Here is a 26,342-nt window from a genome sequence, read left to right on the forward strand (position 1 = left end):
GCTTTAGATTCTGTGTCTCCTCTGCCCCTCCCCCACTCACACTCTGTCTCTCTCTCTCTCTCAAAAATAAACATTAAAAAAAGTTTTTAAAAAATCCAATACCTGAATTCTACACCAATTTTTTTCTAAAATATTCAACTTTTAGTGAAATTATTTCTCACAAATTGAGAACAGACTAATAGTCAACGAGACACAAAAGTATTTTAAAAGATTAATACGTAAAAATAAGTACAAAGAAAATGATGAAATGATTCAATCCTGTAACTGACATTGTGTAAATAGTGTTTATTTAGATGCAGTAACAAATTTTGTAGTCACTGTGCTCTTTGTTTAGGCTATTTTTAAAGATGTTTAAAAATTCTTAACAAAACTTGCTCCACTAAATGTACACCTGATTAGACTTATAAGCATTAACTACTAAGATTTATTTGTCAGATATGTAAGTCTACTCTGTCAGGTGCTGGCAGTGTAGTTGAACAGACAAGTGGTATTAAATTTTTAGGCAGATTTAATCATCGGATATTAATCAAAATCATTAAGCAAAAAGAAAGTGATTGTTTTTACAATTCTTAGAAATAACTTCTATAAGCTGAATGTAAAAATCTGAAGGAGAAAAAGATGCTTAGAGATCATCTTAACTATGGGATAATAATTCAAACACAAGGACATGTGAGTAATGCCTCCCATGTCCAAAAGCATTTCTTGGGAATTAAAGCATTAACAATTTCCATCTGAATGACTGTCACTGAATCTACTTTAGAACCACAGACCTATGCAAAATGAAGCTAAAATCCGAATGTATGACATCAATCAATGTATTCTTTAAAAAAATTTTTTTTACATTTATTCATTTTTAAGAGACAGAGAAAGAGCACAAGCAGGGGAGGGGCAGAGAGAGAGGGAGACACAGAATCTGAAGCAGGCTCCAGGCTCCGAGCTGTCAGCACAGAGCCTGACGTGGGGCTTGAACTCACAAACCATGAGATCACGACCTGAGCCGAAGTCAGACGCTTAACCGACTGAGCCACCCAGGCGGCCCACAATCAATGTATTCTTAAGAAATTAAGAAAACTGCAACGTCTCATTACCAGAATTTCAGGAAACTGAATGTCTTAAAAAACCTAATAGCTTTATAGACCACTGTGTTAATAATGTTATTAACACAAAAACTGATCCTTTGATCCTTTGCTAATGCAGAATCTGTAATTACCACCAGAGAGAAGTTCTGTCTCTGGTTTTTCCATACTTGGGGAAGTAAAAATATCTAGGTCTAAGCAATTTGAAAAACTTTCAGTCAAGGGGTGCCTGGGTGGCTCATTTGGTTAAGCATCTGACTCTTGATTTTGGCTCAGGTCATGATCTCGAGGCTCGTAGGATCAAGCCCTGCATTGGGCTCCACTGGGCTCCGGGCTGACAGCACAGAGCCTGCTTGGGATTCTCTCTCTCCTCCTCTCTCTGCCCCTCCCCCACATGCATTCATTCTCTCTCTCTCTCTCTCTCTCTCTCTCTGTCTCTCTCTCTCGAGAGATGAATAAACTTTAAAAGAAAAGTTACAAAAAAAACTTTCAGTCAAGAAAAAATTGGTTTTCTTGGAAATATTTACCTATTTTCTTGGAAATATGCGGTCAAATCACATGAACTCACTAACCAGGAAAGACATCCATTATCTTAACTAACTTTTTCGATAGGACCCCTATGCTGCAAATAAAATAATATTCAATCTTCACACAGGAGACGGGTCCTATGAGTATCTTTCCTCAAGAGGAAAAAGCTATCAAAATAGTTTATTAGCCTTCCTACATTTACCAAACACCTTGGCATTCAGAGAACTGCTGCGAATACACAATTGAAATGAATGAAAAATGAGATGCAGAGAGAGATTTAAAGACAAAAGTCTCAGGTTTAGAGGAGGGAGGGCTGCTGAAGGCCTGCAGTTCCAGGGTAAAGAGAGAGGGGAACAGAAATAAATATCTACTGGCAACATTTAAGCCAAAAAGTATTAAAACAAAACAGACTTGTGGTACTAAAACCCAAGAATGAAGGTACAGGAAATCAATGAAATATTCTAAAACTAAAAGCCAAAAGCTAAAACTCTTCACTGAGCTCCACAGGCAAATCTTTTGGACCACAGCATTATGTTAAAAAATGTGTTTAAAATTGTAAAGTTCTTTAAATATTAGCAGAGGATTGCTGCAACGTGTGTGTGTGCACGGATGGACGGAGAGATGTATGGATGGGTGGCTGGAGGGACGGATGGATGATTAGGTAGGAAGGTGGATGGGTGGACGGATGGACAGACAAATACATAGAAGTTCAAAACATTTACTTACCATTCACTACTTTGCAACAACAATTCTCTCAATTTGGCTGGGACAACAGGTGATTTTTGTTAAAGTCCAAGTAAGGAACAAGAGGAAAACATTTTTGAAGCGAGAGTCCTTTAATAACTATACTCATTTCCAGAAAACAATAAATACAGAAATTACAAGCAGTACGGGTAACGGTAATCTTTTCCTTAGCTACAGACAACACCTACTTTTATACAGCTTCATGGGCAAACATGTCTAACGAAAATCAGCATTGGGAAAAGCTACGCAACAGAAGAAAATCGCAAGTAAAATGAAAAATTATGTTTCTGCCCCTAACTACTGAGATTCATACCCCAGGTAGAGCGGGAAGGCAGGAGATTCTGAGGCAGGAGGGCATGCTCAGCTCCGGGCAGCAGCGGTCTGAGGTTGCTCGGATTGGAGCTGTTTACCAAGATATTCCCTAAAACAGCAGGAATAAAAGGACAAGGTCAATTAGAATTTAAATGACAGAGAATCTCTTTCAAAATCGAAGCATAGTATACAATCTCATCTATACTTCCTTTAATAACTACAAATTAGTAAAAGAGCTCCCGAAAACGAATCCTTTCCAGATTTGAAAAGTGCCCGTACTGTATGAATTTTAAGCGCTCTGTTTACCATGCACAAGTCGTCAGGCACGCCCAGTGGCTGTGCACACACTTACAAGGCGGTGCCTCCTTTCCCGTCTGGGTACGAGGCCTGTTTCCGAGCTCGGCCACATTCGCAATCTGCAAAGCTCAAAACCCACTGAAGTATGACTCCATGTAAGTGTACCGATACACCGACAACAGATGTCCTCGTATTGCTGAATACAAGTATCGACACCCAGGGGTGAAAACAACGTCAAGATTCACAACTTGTAACACAGCTACTGTCTCTGCACCAACATAGTCTAGAACCTTCACAGCAATGGTCACGCTGGGTCCTCAGAGTCGCCATGGGAACAGAGAAGGAGTATTCTCATTTTACAGGGGGGCACTGCTGCTTAGAGCAGTGGTGGCTGAGCTATTTGGATCACATTCTCCTTCAGGAAATGAGCTGAATCCACACCCACAGCAGGTGTATATTTAGCTCTTCGTTACATACAGGCGTCACTGTTAATTCCAGGACAGAAACAATTTCTTTCCCACTTTCCTGTGAACGACGTGCCCAAACTGTTGTTTTTGAACAGAAGACATTTTGTAAAGAACATTTAAAAGAGTCCCTGCCATGAAAAGGAAACAGCGTGACTTTTGGATAGAGGCCTGGGCCTACGTTCCGGCCGCACCCCCTCAGGGACGTGCTGGTTCCAGAGGTTGTGGGATGCGGGCACCTGCCGGGGACGAGCCGCGGGCACACACAGGCCTAGTGTCATCTCCTCATCCCATCGGCTGGCACCCAACGTCTCCCTGTCCAAGCACCTCCGGGAAACAACCTACGGGGGCCACCAGCGTCTCCCACAAATGTGAGCCTGCCTTTCTCCACAGAGCTAGAGAGAGGGGAGAGAGGCGGGGTTTGCACAGTCACGGCCGCAGGCCACAGGCCGCTGTCACGGCCTTAGCCCAAAGCTAGCGGAGCTGTGAAGCAGGACTGAGAACAAGCAGCAGCATTCAGGGCATGGACCAGCGCGAGTTCTGCGGACCGGTGCAGGGGAGGTGTCAGGGACCCCCAGAAGTCTCACCAAGGTGAAGGAGGACTGAAAATACTACGGGGCAGACTGAAACTTCCTACGGTGTCAAGACGGTTTATGTGCCTTTCTTATCCTTCGTGAAAGTTCTCATCAGTGACTTACCAATTCTGCGTGTCATATTAAGGCATATAACATATTCCTGTGTCCACCAGGAGCTACCCTGACATAACGTGGACAATGGGGACCTTACGCTCAACCGACCATCAAGTCGGTAGTTCTAAGTCATGCAAGGGAAAAAAGGGAAACCACCTATACATTTCACTAGACAGGAAACAAAGCAGGAGTTTATGGTCACTATCAATGGTGCCCTTCTGGGGAGGCCTGTAACTAGGAACCACGTATGACTGCATAAGTGGGCTGGGTTGTGTTGTGTTGTGGGGGGAGGGAGAGATGAGGGGTACAATATAATATTTATTACAAGATGTCCAGATCTTATGTATTTTCCTGCATGTACCTAAGGAATTAAGCCTAAAATGAGGCATGCTTCATTGGGCCCTCAAATATTCCAATTCTAAAAGTGAGACTGTTTAGCGCAAAGGGTCAGCAGATTATGCCACCCCCAAATACGCCCCTTTGGGGTACTGATGATTTTGAGCTGTAGACACTTGAAAACAGCAAGTGCAGGGAGAGGCTTTCTCTGACCTCCCCTTATCTCCTTAAACACAGGTCCTCCAGAAGGAACTCAATTCTTCAGTCCCCTCCCCTGGAGTTTCAGCAACCAGGGAGGAGGGACTCTTATCACAAGAGAACAGAAGTCCACATCACACCCAGACAGACCCTGTCACAATCTATGATACTTTCCACTAATTCTTCCGACGGTCCATCCATCAATCACTTACTCTCCCTAACAGGCCTAACCGCCCCCACACACACTCCTTTTTCCCTGTGAAGATGGGATTTAATCCTAAATTTTAAAGCTACATCTTTAAGTTGCCCATTTTTCCTGCGTGTCCCCCATGTATACATGAGATATATATGTTAATCGACTGTTTTTCTCGTGTTAATCCGTTATTTATTACAGGGTCTCAGCTAAGAACTCAGAAAGGTAGAAGGGAAATCATTTTTCCTCCCCTCTGAGAGTGATTTCTTAGAAAACATTTTAAAAGTATACCTAAAGACACCGTGCCAATTATAGTAAGCTGTGGTTCTTTCAGTAAAGACCAACGTGAAGGACCACGTTCTAAATTTAAGTTTCCAAGAGAAATGACGCGAGGTCACATAGCAAAGCCTTCCAGAGTTCAGTGCTCTGAACCGCCAAGTGGCCGAAAGGGTCTGGCTGGATCTGGTCACACACGGAGGCTCCCGTCCGCTCCACCCCTTTCAGAGACATGCAGGGTGCTCCATTCCCATATCAGACTTAAATGATATTCAGGGGACAAGAGTGAAGACTTGGAGGTGAAAAAGATAACTGATTTCTTCATAAAAAAGACATCACTGCATTAAGGGTCAGAGTCAGATGGTAAACCGGCAAAGATGCGTTTTTTCTGGCAGAGAATTTAGAATCACGTCTGGGGCGCCTGGGCGACCCTGTAAGTCGAGCGTCGGAGGCTTGACTCCAGCTCCCGGTTCGTGGGACGGAGCCCCGTGCGGAGCCTGCTCGTCCTCTCTCTCTACCCCTCCCCTGCTCGCAGCCTTGTGCTCTCTGGCTTTCTCCCAAACTAAATAAACTTAAAAACCACATACAAATAAATAAAAGCATGTCCAACCATGGCTCCACCCCAACGGTCTTCTGCTGCCTGGTGTCTCCTGGTCGAAGGTCTCTATTATGGATGGCATGCTCCCCGGTACTCTCATTGTTGTCACATCCAAAGTGGCCCCGAGGCCGTCCACCTCAGTGCCTGGAATGCAGAGGACTCAGGGCCTCCTTTGCGTCTGCTCACTAGGATTTATGCAATTTTTTTTTTTTTTTTAAATTTTTTTTTTCAACGTTTTTTATTTATTTTTGGGACAGAGAGAGACAGAGCATGAACGGGGGAGGGGCAGAGAGAGAGGGAGACACAGACTCGGAAACAGGCTCCAGGCTCCGAGCCATCAGCCCAGAGCCTGACGCGGGGCTCGAACTCACGGACCGCGAGATCGTGACCTGGCTGAAGTCGGACGCTTAACCGACTGCGCCACCCAGGCGCCCCTAGGATTTATGCAATTTAAGACTTAGATGCAGGACAAGAACACATAAAGGGTTCAACTGAGAGCGTGCACATCAAAAACCCAGATGGAACTCTGAACGCCTGAATTATAGGTCACAGAATGCCAAAAGTCTAGCCGGAGAAGAGCCCAGATGGGACCCATGGAAAGAAGAATTAAATCTCCCCCTCGGGCTTTCTTGAAATTGCGATGTTTGCAGTGTGGCACGTGAGTTGTGAAAATACCAGAGAGAGCCGAACTGAGGCTCAACTGAAAAAGATACTAACTGCAGAAAAAGGACCTAACGTGCACAAAGCTTTGGAGAACGTCTGTGGCTTGTAAAACGATACAGTCTATCTCCCTATGGCTAATGGTAACACGTAGCCAATTAAAATCTTCCCAAGATTCACCCAAGCCTGCCTCGAACTCCGCGTGGCCCCAGCCGTAGCCCAGTCCAGGCACCAAGCGCCTGGGGCTGGAAACACAGAGCAGGTGGCTACACCCCACACGCTGTTACCAGCCAACAGGGAAACCTGCTTGCCGTGTGCCCACGCTATCCTCCTAGTTCGCTGCATCCCTGCGAGGTGAGTTGCCTCCATTGACGGGGGAGGGAAAGGAGCCTCAGAAAACTTCCAATAACGTGCTTAGGCACAAAGTGGGCAAACGGCCTGGCCAGGGCTCAGATCCCTTTCTCTCCATGCTGTGAAGCTGACTGACGCCCAACCCAGTAAGAGCCCTAAAAAGTACAAAAAGCAGCCACTGTTCCTAATTTTACAGATTAGAAAGTACTAAGAGGATATACATAATTTCTTCAGATTCAGGTGCCATTACCGTCAGGCAAAAGGAAAAACAATTACAGATTTTACTTCAAGGGCTTGCAGTGTATCTATAACAAAAGATTCAAGAAGAATTATTGTAAATGAATTAATCTAAGTATTGAGTCATTCTGTACGTGAAGATCGATACAAGAATAAAAATTCCACTTCTAATCCACTCAGAAAGTGCCCAGTGTGTACCAGAAATCCACAGGACTTTGACGTTAAATCTTTGCTTTTACTACCTAGGAAGCAAAATCTGAGAAGTGTGATATTTTCTCCTCTTTAACTTCATCCACAACTTAAACCATTTGGGAGTCCAAATCTCTGAAACGGACAAAAGAAATGGTCTCAAGACCCACTCCCCTTTTTAAAAATCCAAGTACGAAACAGCTCACAAAAGAGACCATGTCGCAGGCTGACACTTGCTTAAGAGAGACCTGTTTCATCCTCTTGTCAATGACCATAAAAGGTCTGCACTTCGGCATCCGTCATAACACTGAAAAACTGTTTTCCAGTTCCTGAGAAGGAACCCGCCTGAAAGAGGCAGTCTGGAGAGGGCATTCGTGTCTGGGCTCCCAGCTATGGGTAGCCGGGCACCGGGGGGCATCCCCTGGCATACATGAACCCTTAGAAGAGAACGCCCTTCACTGTATTACAATGGAGTGTCAGACCTTCACTATATTTAGGGCTGTTTAAGCAAACATTTTTATTCTTTCTCTAAAACTGTAGTTACAAAGAAGAAAAAAAAAACATAGTTGAAGACACTGTGATATTCAACATGCTTTGCCTATATAATTTAAACACATGGAAGGGGCGCCTGGGTGGCGCAGTCGGTTAAGCGTCCGACTTCGGCTCAGGACATGATCTCACAGTCTGTGAGTTCGAGCCCCGCGTCGGGCTCTGTGCTGACCACTCAGAGCCTGGAGCCTGCTTCCGATTCTGTGTCTCCCTCTCTCTCTGACCCTCCCCCATTCATGCTCTGTCTCTCTCTGTCTCAAAAATAAATAAATGTTAAAAAAAAAATTAAAAAAAAAATAAACACATGGCAACTTCATCTATATAATTTAGTGCCAGGAAAAAAGTGAATTTTCTCCTGACAAACATCTTAACCTACGAAAACTACAATCACCCTTATTTTCCTTTTTCCCTTGGCTGCCAAAAAGCTTAGTAGAAAATCCACTGTTACTATCATTTGTGTATTATTTTCTTTACTCTCCTTTGGTGTATAAATTTTCATAATTAAAATGATAAAGGACCTAGAATTCTATATATCACATCTTTCTGTGAGTTTATTAGAATAATTATTAAACCTACAACTGAGTCATAATTGTATTTCTCTTAACTTTTGCCTATCCTGTTGGAAAACTAGTGGGTATAATATAAATCATAAATGAAATATCCTTCTCTGAATGTATGAAAAGTTTTTTTTTTTTTTTGAAAATACGAACTTTATACTGGCTTGCAACAGATTTCTATTTGGTAAAGAGAAAAAATAAAATCTAAATATATTCTGTACCAGCCTGTTGTAATTATTTTTTTAATGCCAGCTCACTACAGTTCTAAGTTATTCATTCTCCCAGCTTTATCATGATCGCACACAAAGCAAATTCCGTTTTTATGAATTGGTTTTCCTATGTAACTTCAGAACTATGTAAAACTCACCGTGCCCTCTGCCATCTGCATCTAATTTACACAGTTAGAAACACAGAAACATGGTCAAATTCCAAACTTAAGAACATACAAATGTTCCCACAATACTTTAAAAATCTCAACCAGTGATTGAGCAGTGATCTCCACAACACGTACCATTTCCCAGTGCCTGCTGTTTAGTACTAAGCACGGCCCTCACTGCTTGACATATATTTTCTTATTTATTCTCCACGATAAGATTCATAAAAGCTACAGATGAGCCCCATGTTTATAGAAAAGGAGCTGGAGTTTAGCGATGAAAATGACATACTGTAATGTCAGGTTAACCAGTGATTGGCAGGAGGGTGTTTGTACACAAGTCCATCTGATTTAAAAACTCAAGAGTCTTAATCGCTATATAATACCGCCTCACGGTACACTATCCGACCTCCCACTAGCTGAGGACATGTTACTGTGTAGACGTGAGAATAAAAAGCTTAAGGACATCACAATGCCAGTCCTCAGCTTATTTCTCAAATGTATTTGCATGACCACTCGCCACTTCATTTTCTAATGGCATCTAAATTCAAAGATCAATAGATTCGCAGTATCTCTAAAGAGGTCAGTGATTCTAAGAGTAGAATCTATTTATGTGAGTTCTGGCCCTAAGAAACAAAAATGTGCATTTTAAAAGCAACTGCCTTAGAGTCTATTATAAAAGCAATTTAGGCAAAATTTGCAGTAACAAAGGTATTTTTCACACAGGAATTCCAACAATCAAATCATTTAAACCAGCTATAAAATCTAAATACCCAGAGTTTCTTTATCTCTAGCTTATTTTCAAGAATAGTCCCTCCTTACCTATTACCAGCAGCTTGCTTTATCATTAGATCAGCAGTGTCTTACACACTTTCTCATTTTTCTAACAAATGGTCATGATATGCAATGCAGTGAGCTCTCAAAACATCAGCAGTGGCAGCCGACACACCTTTCATCTTTTTTTTTTTTTTTTACGTTTACTTATTTTTGAGAGCAAGCATGCACAGGCGAGCAGGGGAGAGGCAGAGAGGGAAGGGGACAAGGGACCCTGAGAGGGCTTCGTGCTGAGAGTACAGAGAGCCCGATGCGGGCTCGAACTCAGAAACCGTGAGATCGTGACCTGAAAATCATGACCTTGTATCTTTTTTTTTTTAAGGTTTGTTTTTCCAGGGGCGCCTGGGTGGCTCAGTTGGTTGAGTGTCCGACTTTGGCTCAGGTCATGATCTCCCAGTTCGTGGGTTCGAGCCCTGCGTCGGGCCCTGTGCCGACAGCTCGGAGCCTGGAGCTTGCTTCGTATTCTGTGTCCCCCTCTATCTCTGCCCCTTGCCTGCTCACACTCTGTCTCCCTCTCTCTTAAAAATAAACATAAAAAAATTAAAAAATTTTATGTATAAAGCTGCTATAACTCTCCCTGTGCAGGTCTTTGTAAGGACATGAGTTTTCAACCCCTTTGGGTAAATACCAAGAGGTACAATTGCTGGATCATATGGTAAGAATATATTTAGTTTTATAAGAAACCATCAAACAGTCTTCCAAAGTGGCTGCACTGTTTTGCATCCCCACCAACACCACATGGGGGTTCCTGTCACTGCACACCCTGGCCAGCATTTGGTGTTGCTAATGTTCCAGATTTTGACTAATCTGATAGGTGTGTAGTGACATCTCATTTTTGTTTTAATTTGCATTTCCCTGATGACATAGGATGTGTAGCATCTTTTCATAGATTTATTTACCATCAGTGTATTTCCTTTGGTGAGGTGTCTATTAAGATCTTTGGCTCATTTATTTCTCAGGTTGTTTTCTTATTGTTGAGTTTTAAGAGTTCTTTGTACATTTCGGGTAATAGATGTGTCTTTTGCAAATATCTTCTCCCAGTCTGTGTCTCATCTTCTAATTCTCTTGACGTTTTTCACAGAGCGTAAATTTTTAACTTACGTCCAACTTCTCAGTTATTTCTTTCATTGTATCTGAAAAGGCATCACCGTGCCCAAGGTCATCTAGGTTTCCTCCTATATTATCTTCAAGGAGTTTTATAGTTTTGCGTTTTACATTCAGGTCTATGATTCATGTTGAGTCAATTTTTGTGAAGGGTGTAAGGTCTACGCCAGATTCATTTCTGCATGTGGATGTCTAGTTGGCCCAGTACCATATGCTGAAGAGACTATCTTTGCTCCACTGTATTGCCTTTGCTCCTTTGTCAAAGATCAGTTGACTCTAGTTGGGGGGGGTCTATGTCTAGATTCTCTACTCCGTTCCATTGCCCTATTTGTCTATTCTTTCACCAATACCACACTGTCTTGAATACTGTAGCTTTGTAGTTACGTCCTAAAGTCAAGTAATGTCAATCCTCTCGTCCTTCTCCTTCACTACTGTGTTGGCTATTCTAGGTCTTTTGTTCTGCATATAAGCTTTGGTATACGTTTGTTGATAGCCACAAGGTAACTTGTTGGGATTTTAATTTGGGTTGCATTGACTCTACAGATCAAGTTGATTCTATTGATCAATCTATAGATCAAACCTTTCGTAGAAGTCCCACAGTCCGTGGTTATTCTGGGTTTTTCAGTCTTTGTTCTCTTTGCTTTTAGGCATTGGAGGTTTCTACTGATATTTCTTTGAGCTCAGAGATTCTCTCCTCAGCCACATCCAGTCTATCAATAAACCCATCAAAGCCATTCTTCATTTCTATCATAGTGTTTCTCAACTCCAGCATTTCTTTGTGGTTCTTAGGATTCCTATCTCTCTGCTTACATTATTCACCTGTTCTGGCATGCTATTGTATCCATTACAGTCCTTAGCATAGTAATCATAGCTGTTTAAAATTCCCAGTCTGATCATCTCAACATCACTGCCAGGCCGATCCTGATGCTTACTTTGTCTCTTCGAACTGTGCCTTTTGCCTTTTGGTATGCCTTGTCATATTTTCTTCAAAGTTGGACATGATGTACTAGGTGAAAAGAGCTCCTGTAAATAAGCCTTTGGTAATGTGGTAGTAAGGTGCAGGAAGGGGAAACATTCTATCATCCTGTGATTAGATCTCGGTCTTTTAGTGAGCTATGGCCTCTGGACTGTGAACTTCACAAGTGTTTCTCAAGGTTTCTTCTACCCTCTTGGGTGGGACAGGATGGCCAGAGTGAGCTACACAGAGCTGGTTACCTCCCCTCCCCAGGCCAGCTAGACACTGATAATATCCCAGCAGGTAAGGCTCTAGTTAGCCAGTTTCCCTTGAGGGTAGGCCTTATTAAGTACAAAGTGCTCTGGCATATTTTGAGATGGTTCCCTTTCCTCTGCCCCTGCCAAAAGCCTGAGGGGACTTTTCTCAGATATTTACTGTGGGATCCTGGTCTAGCTTTTGAAGATAAACCTCACTGTATGGTAAGGACTCACTATGACTGGGTCTCCCTGGGGTTTTTAACTCTCAGACTTGTCCACATTGAGCCTCCTGAAATTCAGCAGAGTCCAGGTTTTCCTACCCAGGTGCTGGCTCTCTCACTGGTTTCTGCTTACGGGTCTGCCCCAGTATGCCTAAACTCCCTGTGCGTGCCTCTCTGTCTCTCCAATCTCGGGAGCTGCCGTTAGCCCTATGTCCTTCCCTCTCCTATGGATCCAAAAAGAGTTGTTGATTTTTCAGTCTGTTGAGCTCTTTACTTGTTGTCAGGATGCAGTGGGACCTTCCAAGCTCCTTCATGCAGAAACCACAAACCAGAAGTCATCCTAAATGACCACATCACATACAAATCTAGTTATGCACCACGCAGTGTGGGAGAAAGGTCTGTGTTGTTACAAGGACTTTTAAGAAGAAAATTTATTTTGTATTAGTTATGAATAGTATATAAGCCAAGTCCATATTTAAGGCTTATTACAGACTCCTTTGTCTTGAATTATATTTGGAATATTAAGACTTTTAAGTGCATGAGAGTAGACAGAATGTCAATTTACCTTCTTCAAGTACTAGGTCAGTGCCTGGCATATTCTAAGATGTCAGTAATTGCTGAATGAAAAGTAGCTGGAGAATCCTACACTACAGGAAAGTTAGACCCCGAAAGAGAATGCCTTTTTCTCCTAACAAGAAATGTTCTGAAACACCAGATGAGACAAAGAGGCCAGCAATTAAACCTACCAAATACTTCATAATCTAAACCAGTTCATTACTAGCAGAATGCTCAAAATTTAAAATTATTTTAAATTTCAAATTAGAGTCTCCTTATAACACAAGAAGGCTCAACTAAATCCACAGTAAAGAAACAATATTTTAGAAGGCAAATTCAACATTTTAATGATATGTAGTGGAAAGTGTATTAAATTAGCTTTATAATTAAGCTTAAAAGATCTCCTAAGCCTACGGAATTATTCTTTAGAGAACCATTTCTCCGTAACATATGCAGAGACTAAAATAAACCAAAACATGTGGGCCAGTTGTTCCTCCAATGTGAATTTATAATCACCGGAAATGGATCTTAGAGCTATGTAGAACATCAAGTAGACGATGGAAATTTGGAATACAGCATGCAAGGACATAAGAGGTTTTTGGTTTGCTTGTCTCGTTCTGTTTTGTAACTAAGACCATCAACCATAAACCTTGGGGGGGGGGGGGTCACTGGCCTCCTCCCTCTTATATTCCCCTCACATCCAACTTATCTCCAGGTTTTACAGATTCTCTTCTCTCCAACCCCTGACCCTGCCTCTCTAAATGGACATCCTCATAACCTACCGCCTGGCTTGAATCTGCAGTCTCCTCACTGGTGTTTTTCCCTCCAGCCTCCAAATCCACCAGCCCCCATTGTCTCCAAAATGGTCCTCCTAAAATGACACTGCGATTATCTTTACTAATCTCTGTAGTTTTCCACAGTCTTCAGGAAGGAGTTCAAACCTAGCACAGCAAAGACGGTTGTCATGACCCGGCCACTATGATGTCTCCAACCGTATTTTCAGCTTCGTAACCAGACTCCCGCTGTCCGGAACCAGTGGTAATTCCCCCAGTGGGTCGGGATCTCTCTGACCTCAATATATGTGCATACATAACTCTCTCACTGGAATCTTCCCACCCTCTCCCCACTCTCCCCCTCCCCTTCTCTGGTTACTGTCTCCTAATCTGCCAAGAGCTCCTATATCCCTTCCCAGGCCTGGACTGGGCCCACTCTCCACAAGGCCATATAGCCCTTCCCCACGGTGTTACAGTGAAGCATGTGCTTGTCACACTCTGCTACAGGAGTGGCACTAAATTACTTCCTGTTCGATGAACAGTCTAGCTTTCCTCCCAAAAAGCAACCAGTAAAGTTAGCTTTGTTCAAATTTGCAAGTCCAATATACATCTTTTAAGTACATGATGAATGGAGTTGCCAATTATCATCGTCAACCTTCGCTGCCAAAAATTAGTTTTGAAATTAAGATACATTTCATTTAAATAAAATCTATAATTGGCTATTTGTTCAGCTAATAAATCAGTAATAGTAGTATAACTATTTTACTGGTTTTAGTTCATAAACATTTCAAACATCAAAACATCAAAAGCACTGGCAATTCCTGTGCCATAAGAATTACCAAATATCAGCTTTCAAGGGATTACAAATAATTTTTCTAAAACTCTTAAAAGGAAGAAGGGATTTGAAGAGAACATGAACCCCAAACATAACCACAGCCTCCTCAATTATCTATGCCAGTGGAGGTAGGTCATACGGGTCCCAAAACAACAATCAAAATCAATGCAAATACTGATAATTTTAAAACATAAAATTATATAGCAGATTTAACTTCTACTCAGTCTCCAGTATCCTTTTTCTCTCCTTCTTCCTCAATAATAGAACCGCTGAACTTTATAGTAGGACACGTGATTTTAGTCAAGCCTTCATTTTCCAGTTCCTTTGCAGCTGCATAACAGTACTGGCCAACAGGGAGTTGTTGCTGTTGGAGAAGTTGTTGTTGTATGGAGAAGTGCTGGGGGGCACATTCCAGGAGGCTTTCAGTTGCTTGGTCCATCCACCACCACCCACAGTCATGAGGACGAGGGCTACACCCTAGGAATGGCAGCATCCTGAGCTGGAAGAAGACTGGATCCCTTGGTACTTAGGGTTCAGGACTGCCTACCCCCATCCTTTCACGAGACACTGTTCAGAACAAACATCTGTTGTGTCTCGACCACTGTTATTTTGGGCATGTTACATCATTAGCAGAACCTATCCTTCCATTGTGTCTCCTCTTGAAAAAAACCCTCAGTATCTATACTAGATAGGAGATATACACTGGCTTTAACACAAGGGTATGTGACTGGCTCAATTAGCCCAGCATGTAAAATATGCTAACAGTTAACCTACAAACTTAAATAAATCCAGACAGAGGGCAGAACAGAACTCAAATTTTTTCCAAATACTGAAATGCTGAAACCTTCCTCAATGTCTTGCTTCAATATGTGGCAGTCTCTGTCACCATCTCAACCTGACAGCTCAGCATTTAAGTACTGCCTTTTCTAATTCTCACCCATGCAGAGAGGAGCAGAAAGGCTGACTGAGATGTCAAGCCAGAACTAACACAATCAGGTTTAACAACCAACAAGACAGAAAACCTTGAGCACCTCGGAAAACAGCAAATTGTGACCATGTAACACTATCATCTATTCCAACCGAGAAACTAGCACATTATTCAAGACTAGTTAAGCAAAGAGACAGGACAGCAGAAAACAAAAACAGCTGGGAAGCATGATATTGTGAACAATCTGGTCTGAAGAGCATTAACCACTGATAAGAAATCATGTAGCGGAGAAAACACAAGGTGAAATTTTTCATTAGCAAAATGCAGAGTAAATCAAAATTCTGTTTTAAACATTTCGGCCCACAACTTATACTCAAAACTATGCCAAAAATCATTCAAGAAAAAAAAAAAAGAGTACTCTGATAGCTGTCTATTTTCTAGTGTTATGCTGCAAACACAAACACTTTGGATAGTAAATATTCTATACATTTGCTTTTATATTTAATAATCCATCTATATGCCTATAATTTATCATATTTGCTAAATACGATCATTTATGTCACATGATAATAAGGTAAAATAATTTCTCCTAGTAATTTTCTCCAAGTTGGGTGTGCCATGTTTTTGTCCTAAAGCTTCAAATGAACAATTGATTTCAGGAAACTGGTCTCTATTTGTCACAATATAAAAAGTCTATTCTTACAGCCCCCATTTTTTTAAGTATATATTTAATATTATACATCCAAGGTACTTAATTTTTTTTTATTTCTACAGAGACAACAAATCAATAAGGTTATAGTAAACCGTGACTACCAAATTGTGAATAGATATTATTCTACCATGCTATACCCAGAGGAACTTCAGAATATTATTTGGAGAACAAAGGCCCAAACAACGAACATATTCTGCTATCATCCAACAAATAACTGCTGTCTACTTGAAATCCTAAAGCCCCAAAACCAATAATGAGAAGTATGAGAAACATTACTTCAAAGCGACTATAAATGAAAAAAAGGTATTTTAAAAATGTATGCCGATAAATGATAAAATAGAAAACATATATAGTTACTTGGGGGAATTAAAAACAGGTCTTGAAATGAACAGGTTAAAAATAATTACTTGTAAAAATACTTTTTTAGTTTTTTTAACGTTTATTATTTATTTTTGAGAGAGAGAAAGAGAGAGTGAGAGAGTGAGAGCTAGAGTGGGAGAGAACTGGAAAGAGGGAAACAGAGAATCCCAAGTAGGCTCTGCACAGCGAGCACAGAGCCCAACATGGGGCTCGAACTCAGGAACTGTGAGATCATGACATGTGCTGAAATCAAGAGTCGGACACTCGGGGCGCCTGGGTGGCGCAGTCGGTTAAGCGTCCGACTTCAGCCAGGTCACGATCTCGCGGTCCGTGAGTTCGAGCCCCGCGTCAGGCTCTGGGCTGACAGCTCGGAGCCTGGAGCCTCTTTCCGATTCTGTGTCTCCTTCTCTCTCTGCCCCTCCCCCGTTCATGCTCTGTCTCTCTCTGTCCCAAAAATAAATAAAAAAACGTTGGAAAAAAAAAAAAAAAAGAGTCGGACACTCAACTGACTGAGCCACTCAGGCACCCCAACTATTTGTAAAAAACTTTTAATGGATATTTAATATAGGTTTTTAAACTACCCTATTTAATGTAAGTTATATAATTCATTTTCTTGACTTTGCCATTAAATGGGCACAACAAACAAAATGGTTAACCAAAAGAGGAAATCACCCACGTGACTTAAGAAGCCAAGATACCCCAAAAGAAGCAAACAGTGTTAATTTAGTCTTTAAAATTTGAAGGCTGTGATGAGAGCTATATTCACCTTATTAAAATATTTATAACCCTCGGAGCACCTGGGTGGCTCAGTTGGTTAAGCAACCAACTTCGGCTCAGGTCATGATCTCACAGTCCGTGAGTTCAAGCCCCGCGTCGGGCTCTGTGCTGACAGCTCGGAGCCTGGAGCCTGCTTCGGATTCTGTGTCTCCCTCTCTCTCTGCCCCTCCCCTGCTTGCGCTCTGTCTCCCTCTCTTTCTCAAAAATAAACAAACATTAAAAAAATTAAAAAAAATACTTATAACCCATATCCAGGCTACTACTATAAAGATCTGGGAAGATGCCCTTTCAGTAGCAACAGAATCATCACCCTAAAATCACATCAAGTCGGGAAATGAGGATGAAAAGGAGTCTCTTTTCACCATTAAAGAGCCAGAGGCAGCAGACAGAGATCAAATGAAGCAAGAAAAAGGCGAAGGCCAGGCAATCAACCTCCTGGGACTGATCCACAAGTTCCGTGTAGGAAAGGAGCATCTGATTGCTGGGTAAGATCTACACACTACCAACCTTCCTGCACAAAAGCCAGGGTGTGGAAGGAACGAAAGGAAAGAAAATTGCTTTAATTAATTCAGTCAGCAAACATAACTCGTCCCCAAGCATTGAGGAAGCAACAGAGACAAAACAGCAAGGAGCTGGAGGGGGCGGGCAGTGATCGATACTGACACTGACAATGAAAACAGGCGGAGAGGAGACAGAAGGTGAGCTAGTGGTACGGCAGTGTCACCTGAACACCAAAGCAAAGCGCTACCAGATGTCTGGTTAGGAGGTGCCCTATTGTGCAGGTGTGATGGGAAAGAACACACTCATGGGGCCCCCAAGGACGCTCTACTCAGTAGCACGACACAGTGACAACAAACTTGGAATCTGGAGTTACACAGACGCATATTCAAATCGAACTCCCATAAATGGGAAAACTTGGGCAGTCACGTAACCATCCTTATGCTCCGGACTTCATTATCTATAAAACCGAGAACAGTAATGTCCATCTTGCAGAGAGATGTGTGAAGACTTAAAAGATAATGTCCTTCGGGCTACTGCCTCAAAAAGTGTTAATTCTCGGGGCGCCTGGGTGGCTCAGTCGGTTAAGCGGCCGACTTCGGCTCAGGTCATGATCTCGCGGTCCGTGAGTTCAAGCCCCGCGTCGGGCTCTGTGCTGACAGCTCAGAGCCTGGAGCCTGTTTCAGATTCTGTGTCTCCCTCTCTCTGTCCCTCCCCCGTTCATGCTCTGTCTCTCTCTGTCTCAAAAATAAACATTAAAAAAAAAAAATTAAAAAAAAAATGTTAATTCTCCTCCATTTGTTATCTATACAGCACACCCAATAACTGATAACAGTGTGGAATACTTTGAACGCTTTTAAAGACTTGCATTGCTTCCAGGGGTGGGGTGGGAGGCGTGCACCCGGGTGGCTCAGTTGGTTGAGTACCCGACTTTTGATTTAGGCTCAGGTCATGATCCAGAGTCATGGAACAGAGCCCCACGTCAGGCTCCGTGCTGGGTGTGGAGCCTGCTTAAGATTCTCTCTCTCTCTCTCTCTCTCTCTCTCTCTCTCTCTCTCTCTCTCTCTCACACACACACACACACACACACACACACACACACACACACAGCGCCTGGGTGGCTCAGTCGGTGAAACATCCGACTTCGGCTCAGGTCATGATCTCACGGTTTATGAGTTTGAGCCTCGCAACAGGCTCTCCACTGCCAGCACAGAGCCCGCTTTAGATCTTCAGTCCTCCCGCTCTGTATGCCCCTCCCCCCTGTATGCCCCTCCCCCGTTTGCACACTCACTCGCTCTCTCATATAAACATTAAAAAGTATACATTTCTCTCTCTCTCTCTCCCCCTCCGCCCCTCTGCCCTGCTCACGCACTCTGTCTCTAAAACAAAAACTAAAAAGAGTGGCACTGCTTCCTAACCAGCACCTCGCCACACCCTCAAATTCAAAAGTCTGGAAATAAAAAGTTAAATCTTTAGCAATGGGGAAAACATGCATTCGGCACAAACTGGATACCTACACTCCCCAATTAACAATTCAATAAAGATTTATTTGCTAAACAGGCTCCGAGGAGAGTTTCAATCTCATCATGAGAGGGGCTATCGGAAGGGAGGCCTGACAATGCCCACCGAGTTACCTTTCCAAGGAACGACTCCACCCTGCCTCTTCAGGCCCCTCCCTTCGTCACTTTCTCCCACTCGAACTCCCTTCTGACTGCATTTAAACGTTTTTAGGCTAAAGCAAATGATGACAACAAACAGCCGATGTCTGCCTCAGGCCCCCACTAAGCACTGTCCTCCCGCCTCCCTCTCCTAAAGAACCCTCTAGAGGGAACAACCACCGTGACTTTCTTTACTTCTTCACCATCCCTGGGGCAATCTGCCTGTTGGAGGCCACCAAGAGCCCCAGCCCTGGGCTCCAGAGGTCTTCCTGCAGCCACATCCAAGGGAACTATCTGCTCCTCCTCTTCCTGGTCCCCTCGGCCGTGTTTTACACCGCCCACCCCTGACTCAATCCTGCTTGAAATACACTCTCTTCCATTTGCTTCCCTAACGTATGTGTTTCTGGTTTTCTCCTAATCCTGTAGCCATTTCTCCTTAGAATCTTTCCCCCACCCCCACCCTCGTGTAAAATTCTACTCCTCTTCTGTCGATCCCTTATTATTTTCGTCTCATTCTCTAACAGTGGTTCTTACCCTCCTCTTTATCACAGACCCCTTTGCAGATTTGACGAACAGTGTGGACTTCTCCCCACAGACAACACTTCTACACGTTTTGGCATCCAATTGCAGAGAGCTAACCGAAACACCTCCTAGGTGAAGAGGTCCGGCTCTACACATGCTTTCGGGGGGTAATCTCATCTACTGCCGAGACTCAATCCCTTGTCTCCTGATGACTCAGCTCTATCACTCTAGCTCCCATCTTGCTCTGGAACTCCAAACCTGTATTTCTACCTTTTGGACTCCTTCTTGGATGCAACACAGAGACATCAAACTCACGGATCCACAAAAAAGAACTCCTCGCTGCCATCCGAACCCTGTTCTTTCTTCGTCAGGTGAGGAAGAGACAAGTGGCCAAGGAACACGCCCAGCAGGAAGCAAGGGATTCGGCAGAGGCACCCTGCGCCAGCTCGCTGTAGAAAACTCAACTGGAGGGTTAGCTGGCAACCGAGGGGCAACCCCGACAGGACCTTGGGCGGAAAAGCCAGTCTACAGAAAATAACAAAGCAGGCAGCTGCAGCCGGGAGAAACCGTGTGGCCACAAGGAAAGGGAGGTGGAAAATGTTGTGGCCTTGCTTCCGGCCAGCTTTCCGGATCCCGGTTTCGGTGAAACTGTGTGACTTCCCCCATCGTGGGGTTCTGTGAGCTACGCTGACATCCTTCTAAGAGAGTTTCTTAGATTTAAGCTGGCTTAAGTAGGTTTTTATTGACTGCAAACAAACCATGTCTGGTGAAGTAAAGCACGCACAGAAGTTCAGATCTTAGTGTATGAAGATCTTTCACTAGGATACTAGAACCAATCGCGTTCCTGTTATGCTCTGGCAGAACCTTCTAGTGGCTTATTTGTTTCTACAATTTTATCACTGATACTATTTCTTGGGCAGCTTCTATTTAAACATGCGGCTTCTACTGACAACCTACAAAAACACTGCAAAGATTTTTTATTGTCATCTAAGTATAAATGTTTACCACCCTTCAATTTTATCAAAAATATAAGTTAACAATAATTAGGACACATATTCTTACCTAAAATAACTTACAGTTGAAAGAAAAATAGCAAAATTGTCGTAGGTTGTCACAACATGATAAACTGGATATATTTGATTCTGAACACGCAGAATATGCAAAAGGTATCTTAGAAGATAGGTATATATACACATGTATACACACATATACACACATACATAAACATGAAATTCTCTTATGTGGGCAAAAAAAATTAGGCAAATGGAAAAGTAGTCTCAAAATTATACTTTCCTAACATTACAAACACACTAACCATGAGCACATAACCACTCACCAAAATAAGACATCTCATTCATTTATATGAAAACAGATATCTGTTTTCTAAATACCTTATGAGTAAACCTTCTTAAAACTATTAATGTTGGAGCACATTCACTCTTGGTGTGCCACATAAAACCTCTATTACTAATGTCTGATGAAAGGCGTGGTTTGGAGATATTGTTTTAATGGCTGTATAGTGCTATCATAAAAACACTCAAGAAGAGATCAAAGATATGTCATTTTCAGAAAATAATAACTGAGATAGGAAGCTGATACCAAGTCACAATCCTCTGAAGCTCACTACCTGCAATGAAACTTATCAAACAGTAGCTAGATGCTAGAAGGAAAGAAGCACTGGATGTAAGACAAAATCCTCCTGGCTCAGGAGTTCGGGCACGTCAAGTGCCTGGCCCTTCCCTCCTCCTCCTCCGGTGGCCGGTACAACCCACATAAGATCCTTCACTGATTGTCAGGTTATTTCTTCTGCAGATTCAGTTTCCTACACACTGGTGAGTACAGACTGCTGTCTCCAAAGGCATTACACCTATAAAAACTAGAATCCCAGGGGCCCCTGGGTGGCTCGGTTGGTTAAGCGTCTGACTTCGCTCAGGTCATGATCTCGTGTTTCGCGAGTTCGAGACCTGCACTGGGCTCTGTGCTCACAGCTCGGAGCCTGGAGCCTGCTTCAAGTTCTGCATCTCCCTCTCTCTCTACCCTTCCCCTGCTCATGCTCTGTCTCTCTCTCTCTCTTTCTCAAAAATAAACATTAAAAAAATAAAATAAAATCCCAAAAGGTATTTTGCAATCATTTACAGTAATAATTGATTCTTGCAAGAAACACCACTGGATGCTAAAAATGAGTGAAAGTTTGTTGGTAAACACAACCAGTGCTTACCGTCTCCAAGTACCTCCGCACAGATTACTTACTAATTACTAAGGGGAAGGAAAAGAAGTTCATTACAGCAGAGAACCCTACTGCCACTTTAGGTGAAAACTGCCACCGCTAATAATAGGGTTATTATTAAACCCACTCAAGAGCTTCCTGATAAAGACCCTAAGAAGAACATGACATCACCTCTGTGGCGTTCCTGCCAAAATGCATACCCTAAAGCTAATCGGGAAGCAAACAAGACAGACTGAAAGTGAGGAACATTCTACAAAGCAACTGGCCTGCAGGCTTTAAAAATACCGCTGCTAAAAAGAAGACAAAGAAACACCAAAGCACTGTTCTATTTAAATGAGACGAAAGAGGCTCAGTAACAAAATGCAGTGTATGGTCCTGGACTGGACACAACGTATTTGCTACAGACACCAGTGTAAACAGTGGACGGGGCAGTGTGAGCTGTGGGGACAGCAGCGTGTCACTGTGCTATGGTGACAGGAGGAAGCCAGTTCCTGGGAGTCAGGTGCTGAAGTACTTAGGGCCACAGTGTAATGTCTGCCCCTTACTCTCAAACAGCTGAGAGAGAGAGAGGGAGAGAGAGGGAGAGAGGGAGGGAGGGAGGGAAGGAGGGAGGGGGAGAGAGAGGGAGGGAGGGAGAAACACACCAATGCAGCAAAACTTCAACAAGTGGCAAAACCGGGTGAAACACGCAGAGGTTCGTTGTTCTGCTCCTGCAACCCTTCACTACATTCTTTCCAATTAAAAAGTCACAAAAAAGAAAGAAAAGAAAGCGTTGGTTCCTTTCCTACCTGCCTTCTCCTCTGCCACCGGAAGGGTGGGAACCACATCCCAAAGCCACAGAGCAGGAAGCGGAGCGCTGCCAGGTCCGTCGGGACCTCGTGAGCCGCTGTACCAGCTCGGGACTTGCCAACAAGTACGGTTCACGGCACGTGAGGCTAAGCCCCTTGCGCCATAAAGAGAAGCCGAGAAGGAATAACACCGGTGTTCACATGACCGTGGCTGTGTTGAGTCTCCCTGAAATGCTAAGGCCAGGCGCGCGACTTCAGAGGTGGCCTTGAGCCATAGGTCAGGCCCTCCAGGCCCCCGATTTCCGTCCCGGGGACCCCGCCGGGACCTCCCACGCCAGGGTGTCTCTTTACGAGCCCTCCCTACACTGCAGCCTCAGCTTCGCCAACTGACTCCGTCACCCTCAGGCTCACCCCAGGCATCGCCTCCTCAGGAGACGTCCCCTGCGAAGGCCCGGGAGGATGAGGCACGGTCCCAGGCTCCTGTGACACGCGCTCACGCCTCCGTCACAGCCCTCATGGCGGTGCCAGGGTTTTCTACTTCGTATCTATCCTAGCGCATATTCGCTCATCTAACAGGCATCTCGTCCACGCCTAAGTCAGAGACGAGAGTAATGGTTACAGGGATACCAGCAAAGACCCCCTCCACCGGACAACGAACGGCACGGTGTAACCAAATGCTAAAATGTTTCCTCGCAAGATATCGCTGGGCTGTGTGGCAAGGTAGGGAACACCGTCCTCCAAAACACCATTTTCGCTCAGGCATCTGCCAATACCCGCCCTTAAGGAAAGTGGGGCAAGAATCTTCTGAAGGTACAGAGAAGTCCAGGGACACGTGCTAGAGCTTTGATGGTGTGTAGGTGTAAGAAACCTGATCTTTTGGGACCACCTCTGAGCCCTGTACTGACACCTTGGTAGCTCTCCTCTGAACTCGCTTTTAAAAATACAAGTAAGGACTGGTGATGAACATTATTTAATTCATATGAGGGTTAGATAGATTAGTAGGGACCCAATGCATCACTGCGTAATTCTTTTAAAATGCAAATTTAATAAAATGTAGGGCGTCCGGGTGGCTCAGCGGGTTAAGAGTCCGACTTCAGCTCAGGTCATGATCTCATGGTTTGTAAGTTCAAGCCCCGCGTCGGGCTCTGTGCTGACAGCTCGGAGCCTGGAGCCTGCTTCGGATTCTGTGTCTCCCTCTCTCTCTGCCCCTTCCCCACTCATGCTCTGTCTCTATCTCAAAAATAAATAAAACATTAAAATTTCTTTGAATTAAAAAAAAAATGTAATTGGGGAGAGTGGGTGATGGGTATTGAGGAGGGCACCTTTTGGGATGAGCACTGGGTGTTGTATGGAAACCAATTTGACAATAAATTTCATATACTGAAAAAAATAAATTAAAATTAAAACTAAAAAATTAAAAAATTAAAAAATGTAATTAAAGGATATTTACATCTAAATCTGTCTTTGTTAAGATGACAGGCTTATCATCATTTTCTTTTTAGTCAATTCCTCAAAATTTCAGTGGTAAGAAAACCTATCAATTCATTTCTGTTGCCCATGAGATTCCCACCCCCCCCATCAAGATGCAACATCTGGATAACACACTTAAAAGGAAACCAATAAAATAATTCAAAAAAGTCATTAAATCTCTTAGATGAGTAAATAGAAAGTTTGCTTAATCTTTCTTTTTGTTTTCTTTTTTTAATTAAAAGAGGGGCAGACACACACACACACAGAATCCAAAGCAGGCTCCAGGCTCTGAGCTGTCAGCACGCAACCCACCATGGGGCTCGAACCTATGAACCACGATCATGACCTGAGCCAAAGTCAGATGCTTAACCGACTGAGCCACCCAGGCACCCCTATTATTTAATTAGTTTTTAGCATAATGTATTCTATTGAGCTTTATTTGATTATTTCACATACACACACACAGCCCATGAAATGAAATATTCATGTGACCACAAAAGTAACTGTCCCACCCACTGAAAGGAGAAAAAGCACTTAAAAGTAAAGCAGTTGATTTAGTTGATTTTTCTCTGCCTTCCCTTCCAAGACTTTTCTTTTGTTCATGTTTAACTGACCCTTCAAAACCCCAACCAGCTGTTTGTCTGTTTTAATCCTAATCAAATAAAACCACAACATGAATTTGATCCACAGATACTTACACTAGTCACATGCATTTATGTGTGAAATCTGCATTTGATTTTATACTTAATTATAAAGTACACAGACTCCGTTATCCATCAGTGTTTTTATATTCTTTACTGTGTAAATGCTTACTATTGACCTTCCCAAATGTTTATTTAGGCTGGTACTTTGCAACAATTTCAGATTTATGTCCTGCTAGCATCCTCAAATCAATTGCAATTAAGTGGTACATAGTGTCCAGACAAATTGATACAGCCTCAAAATAGCTCCATCTAACTAGCAAAGTAGAAGCAACGTTACCTGGCAGACTGGGAGCTATTCCATCTGATGGCGAGACAATGGGCTATAAAGAATTCCTCTTTTCTTGGAACCGGTTTTGATATACTTTTTAATTGAGTTATATTTCTTTCCAAAAAATACACAAAACATATGATACCAAAGACATTTGCAAAGGTTCTTCCACCAAAAATGTAAGAATAATATGGAAAATTCCAGGCACCCAATGAGTGACCACAAATTTCTAAATTAAACCTGGAAAATGTTAAACCTGGAAATGTTGTATGTTTATTAAAAATCACATGGAATGTTTTAGTAACATGACAATGCTAAAAGGCTAATGCACATAAGGGTTTTTTCCTTCAGTTCACTTCATAAGTAGCTATTTTAATCACCGTATTTATGGCTATATACTTACCGAATAACTAAAATATTCTAAGCAGACATAAACATCAGAGAACAAAGTAGTATCAGTCATACACTTGGCTTGGTGAGTCCTCTGTAACATTGTTTACCTATACATAAAGTATCTGGGGAGAACACCACTTATAACTTCTTACTCTGCTTTAAAAAAATTTTTGAAAACCTAGGAACAATAGAAAATTCTACACAAGATCCTCTACCTACAAAATTCAGTGTTTCTTTCCTGAAGTCCTGAGCTGTCCATATGCACATACTGTGGCTTCTGAATTAGAGGCTGATTACATTTAAGATCATTCTGTAGGAGAAAAATGATGATATTTTATGATGTTAAGTTATAAAGTAGAGCCCGAGGGTATATATAAAAGTTCTGTAGAGTACATTGTCACTGTTTATATATATTTTGGCAAGTTTGCTAACATACAAGTCCAGCGCTGCTCAAAGAACAGGAGCACACCACGAATACACAGCGGGTACGGGAAGGTCAGAGAGCTGCCCGCCGTTTGGAAGCAGGGCTGTAAGTGCGACTGACCCGCTCCAGACCCCCTGAACTGAGGAGATGCCAAGGGTGTGCCAAGTGTCCCCTCCCTCCCTGGCAGCTCCACTCCAGCCCCCCACCATTCTGCTCCCCATCCGCATCGAGGAGGATTTTCCATACCCATTCCATCCCCATTCCCATCCCCATTCCATCCCCATTCCCATACCCATTTCCATACCCATTCCATACCCATTTCCATACCCATTCCCATACCCATTCCATACCCACCCATTCCATACCCATTCCATACCCACCCATTCCATACCCATTCCATACCCATTCCATACCCATTCCCATGCCCATTCCCATACCCATTCCCATACCCA

At 43.0% G+C, this 26,342-nt stretch overlaps 1 protein-coding gene and 1 long non-coding RNA gene across 4 annotated transcripts in view; both read right to left on the reverse strand.

Moving 5' to 3' along the window:
- Positions 1–2,419: 2,419 nt before the first annotated feature.
- The window catches only part of ATP6V1H (ATPase H+ transporting V1 subunit H), a 111,919-nt gene continuing 87,996 nt past the window's right edge, over positions 2,420–26,342 (reverse strand). For all 3 annotated transcript variants that reach the window (XM_078441508.2, XM_078441507.2, XM_078441506.2), the window contains one exon: positions 2,420–2,769. In XM_078441508.2, the coding sequence (XP_078297634.1) occupies positions 2,709–2,769 (61 nt within the window). In that variant the 3' untranslated portion in view covers positions 2,420–2,708. The remainder of the gene's footprint in view (positions 2,770–26,342) is intronic.
- LOC132664063 (uncharacterized) lies at positions 8,489–24,169 on the reverse strand. Its single transcript, XR_009603410.3, has 2 exons — positions 16,672–24,169; positions 8,489–16,434 (listed from the first exon to the last, which is right to left on the reverse strand). It is a non-coding gene; the product is annotated as an uncharacterized LOC132664063 (long non-coding RNA).

The sequence above is a fragment of the Panthera onca genome, chromosome F2, assembly GCF_046562875.1.
Source record: "Panthera onca isolate mPanOnc1 chromosome F2, mPanOnc1 haplotype 2, whole genome shotgun sequence".
Taxonomy (NCBI): Eukaryota; Metazoa; Chordata; class Mammalia; order Carnivora; family Felidae; genus Panthera; species Panthera onca.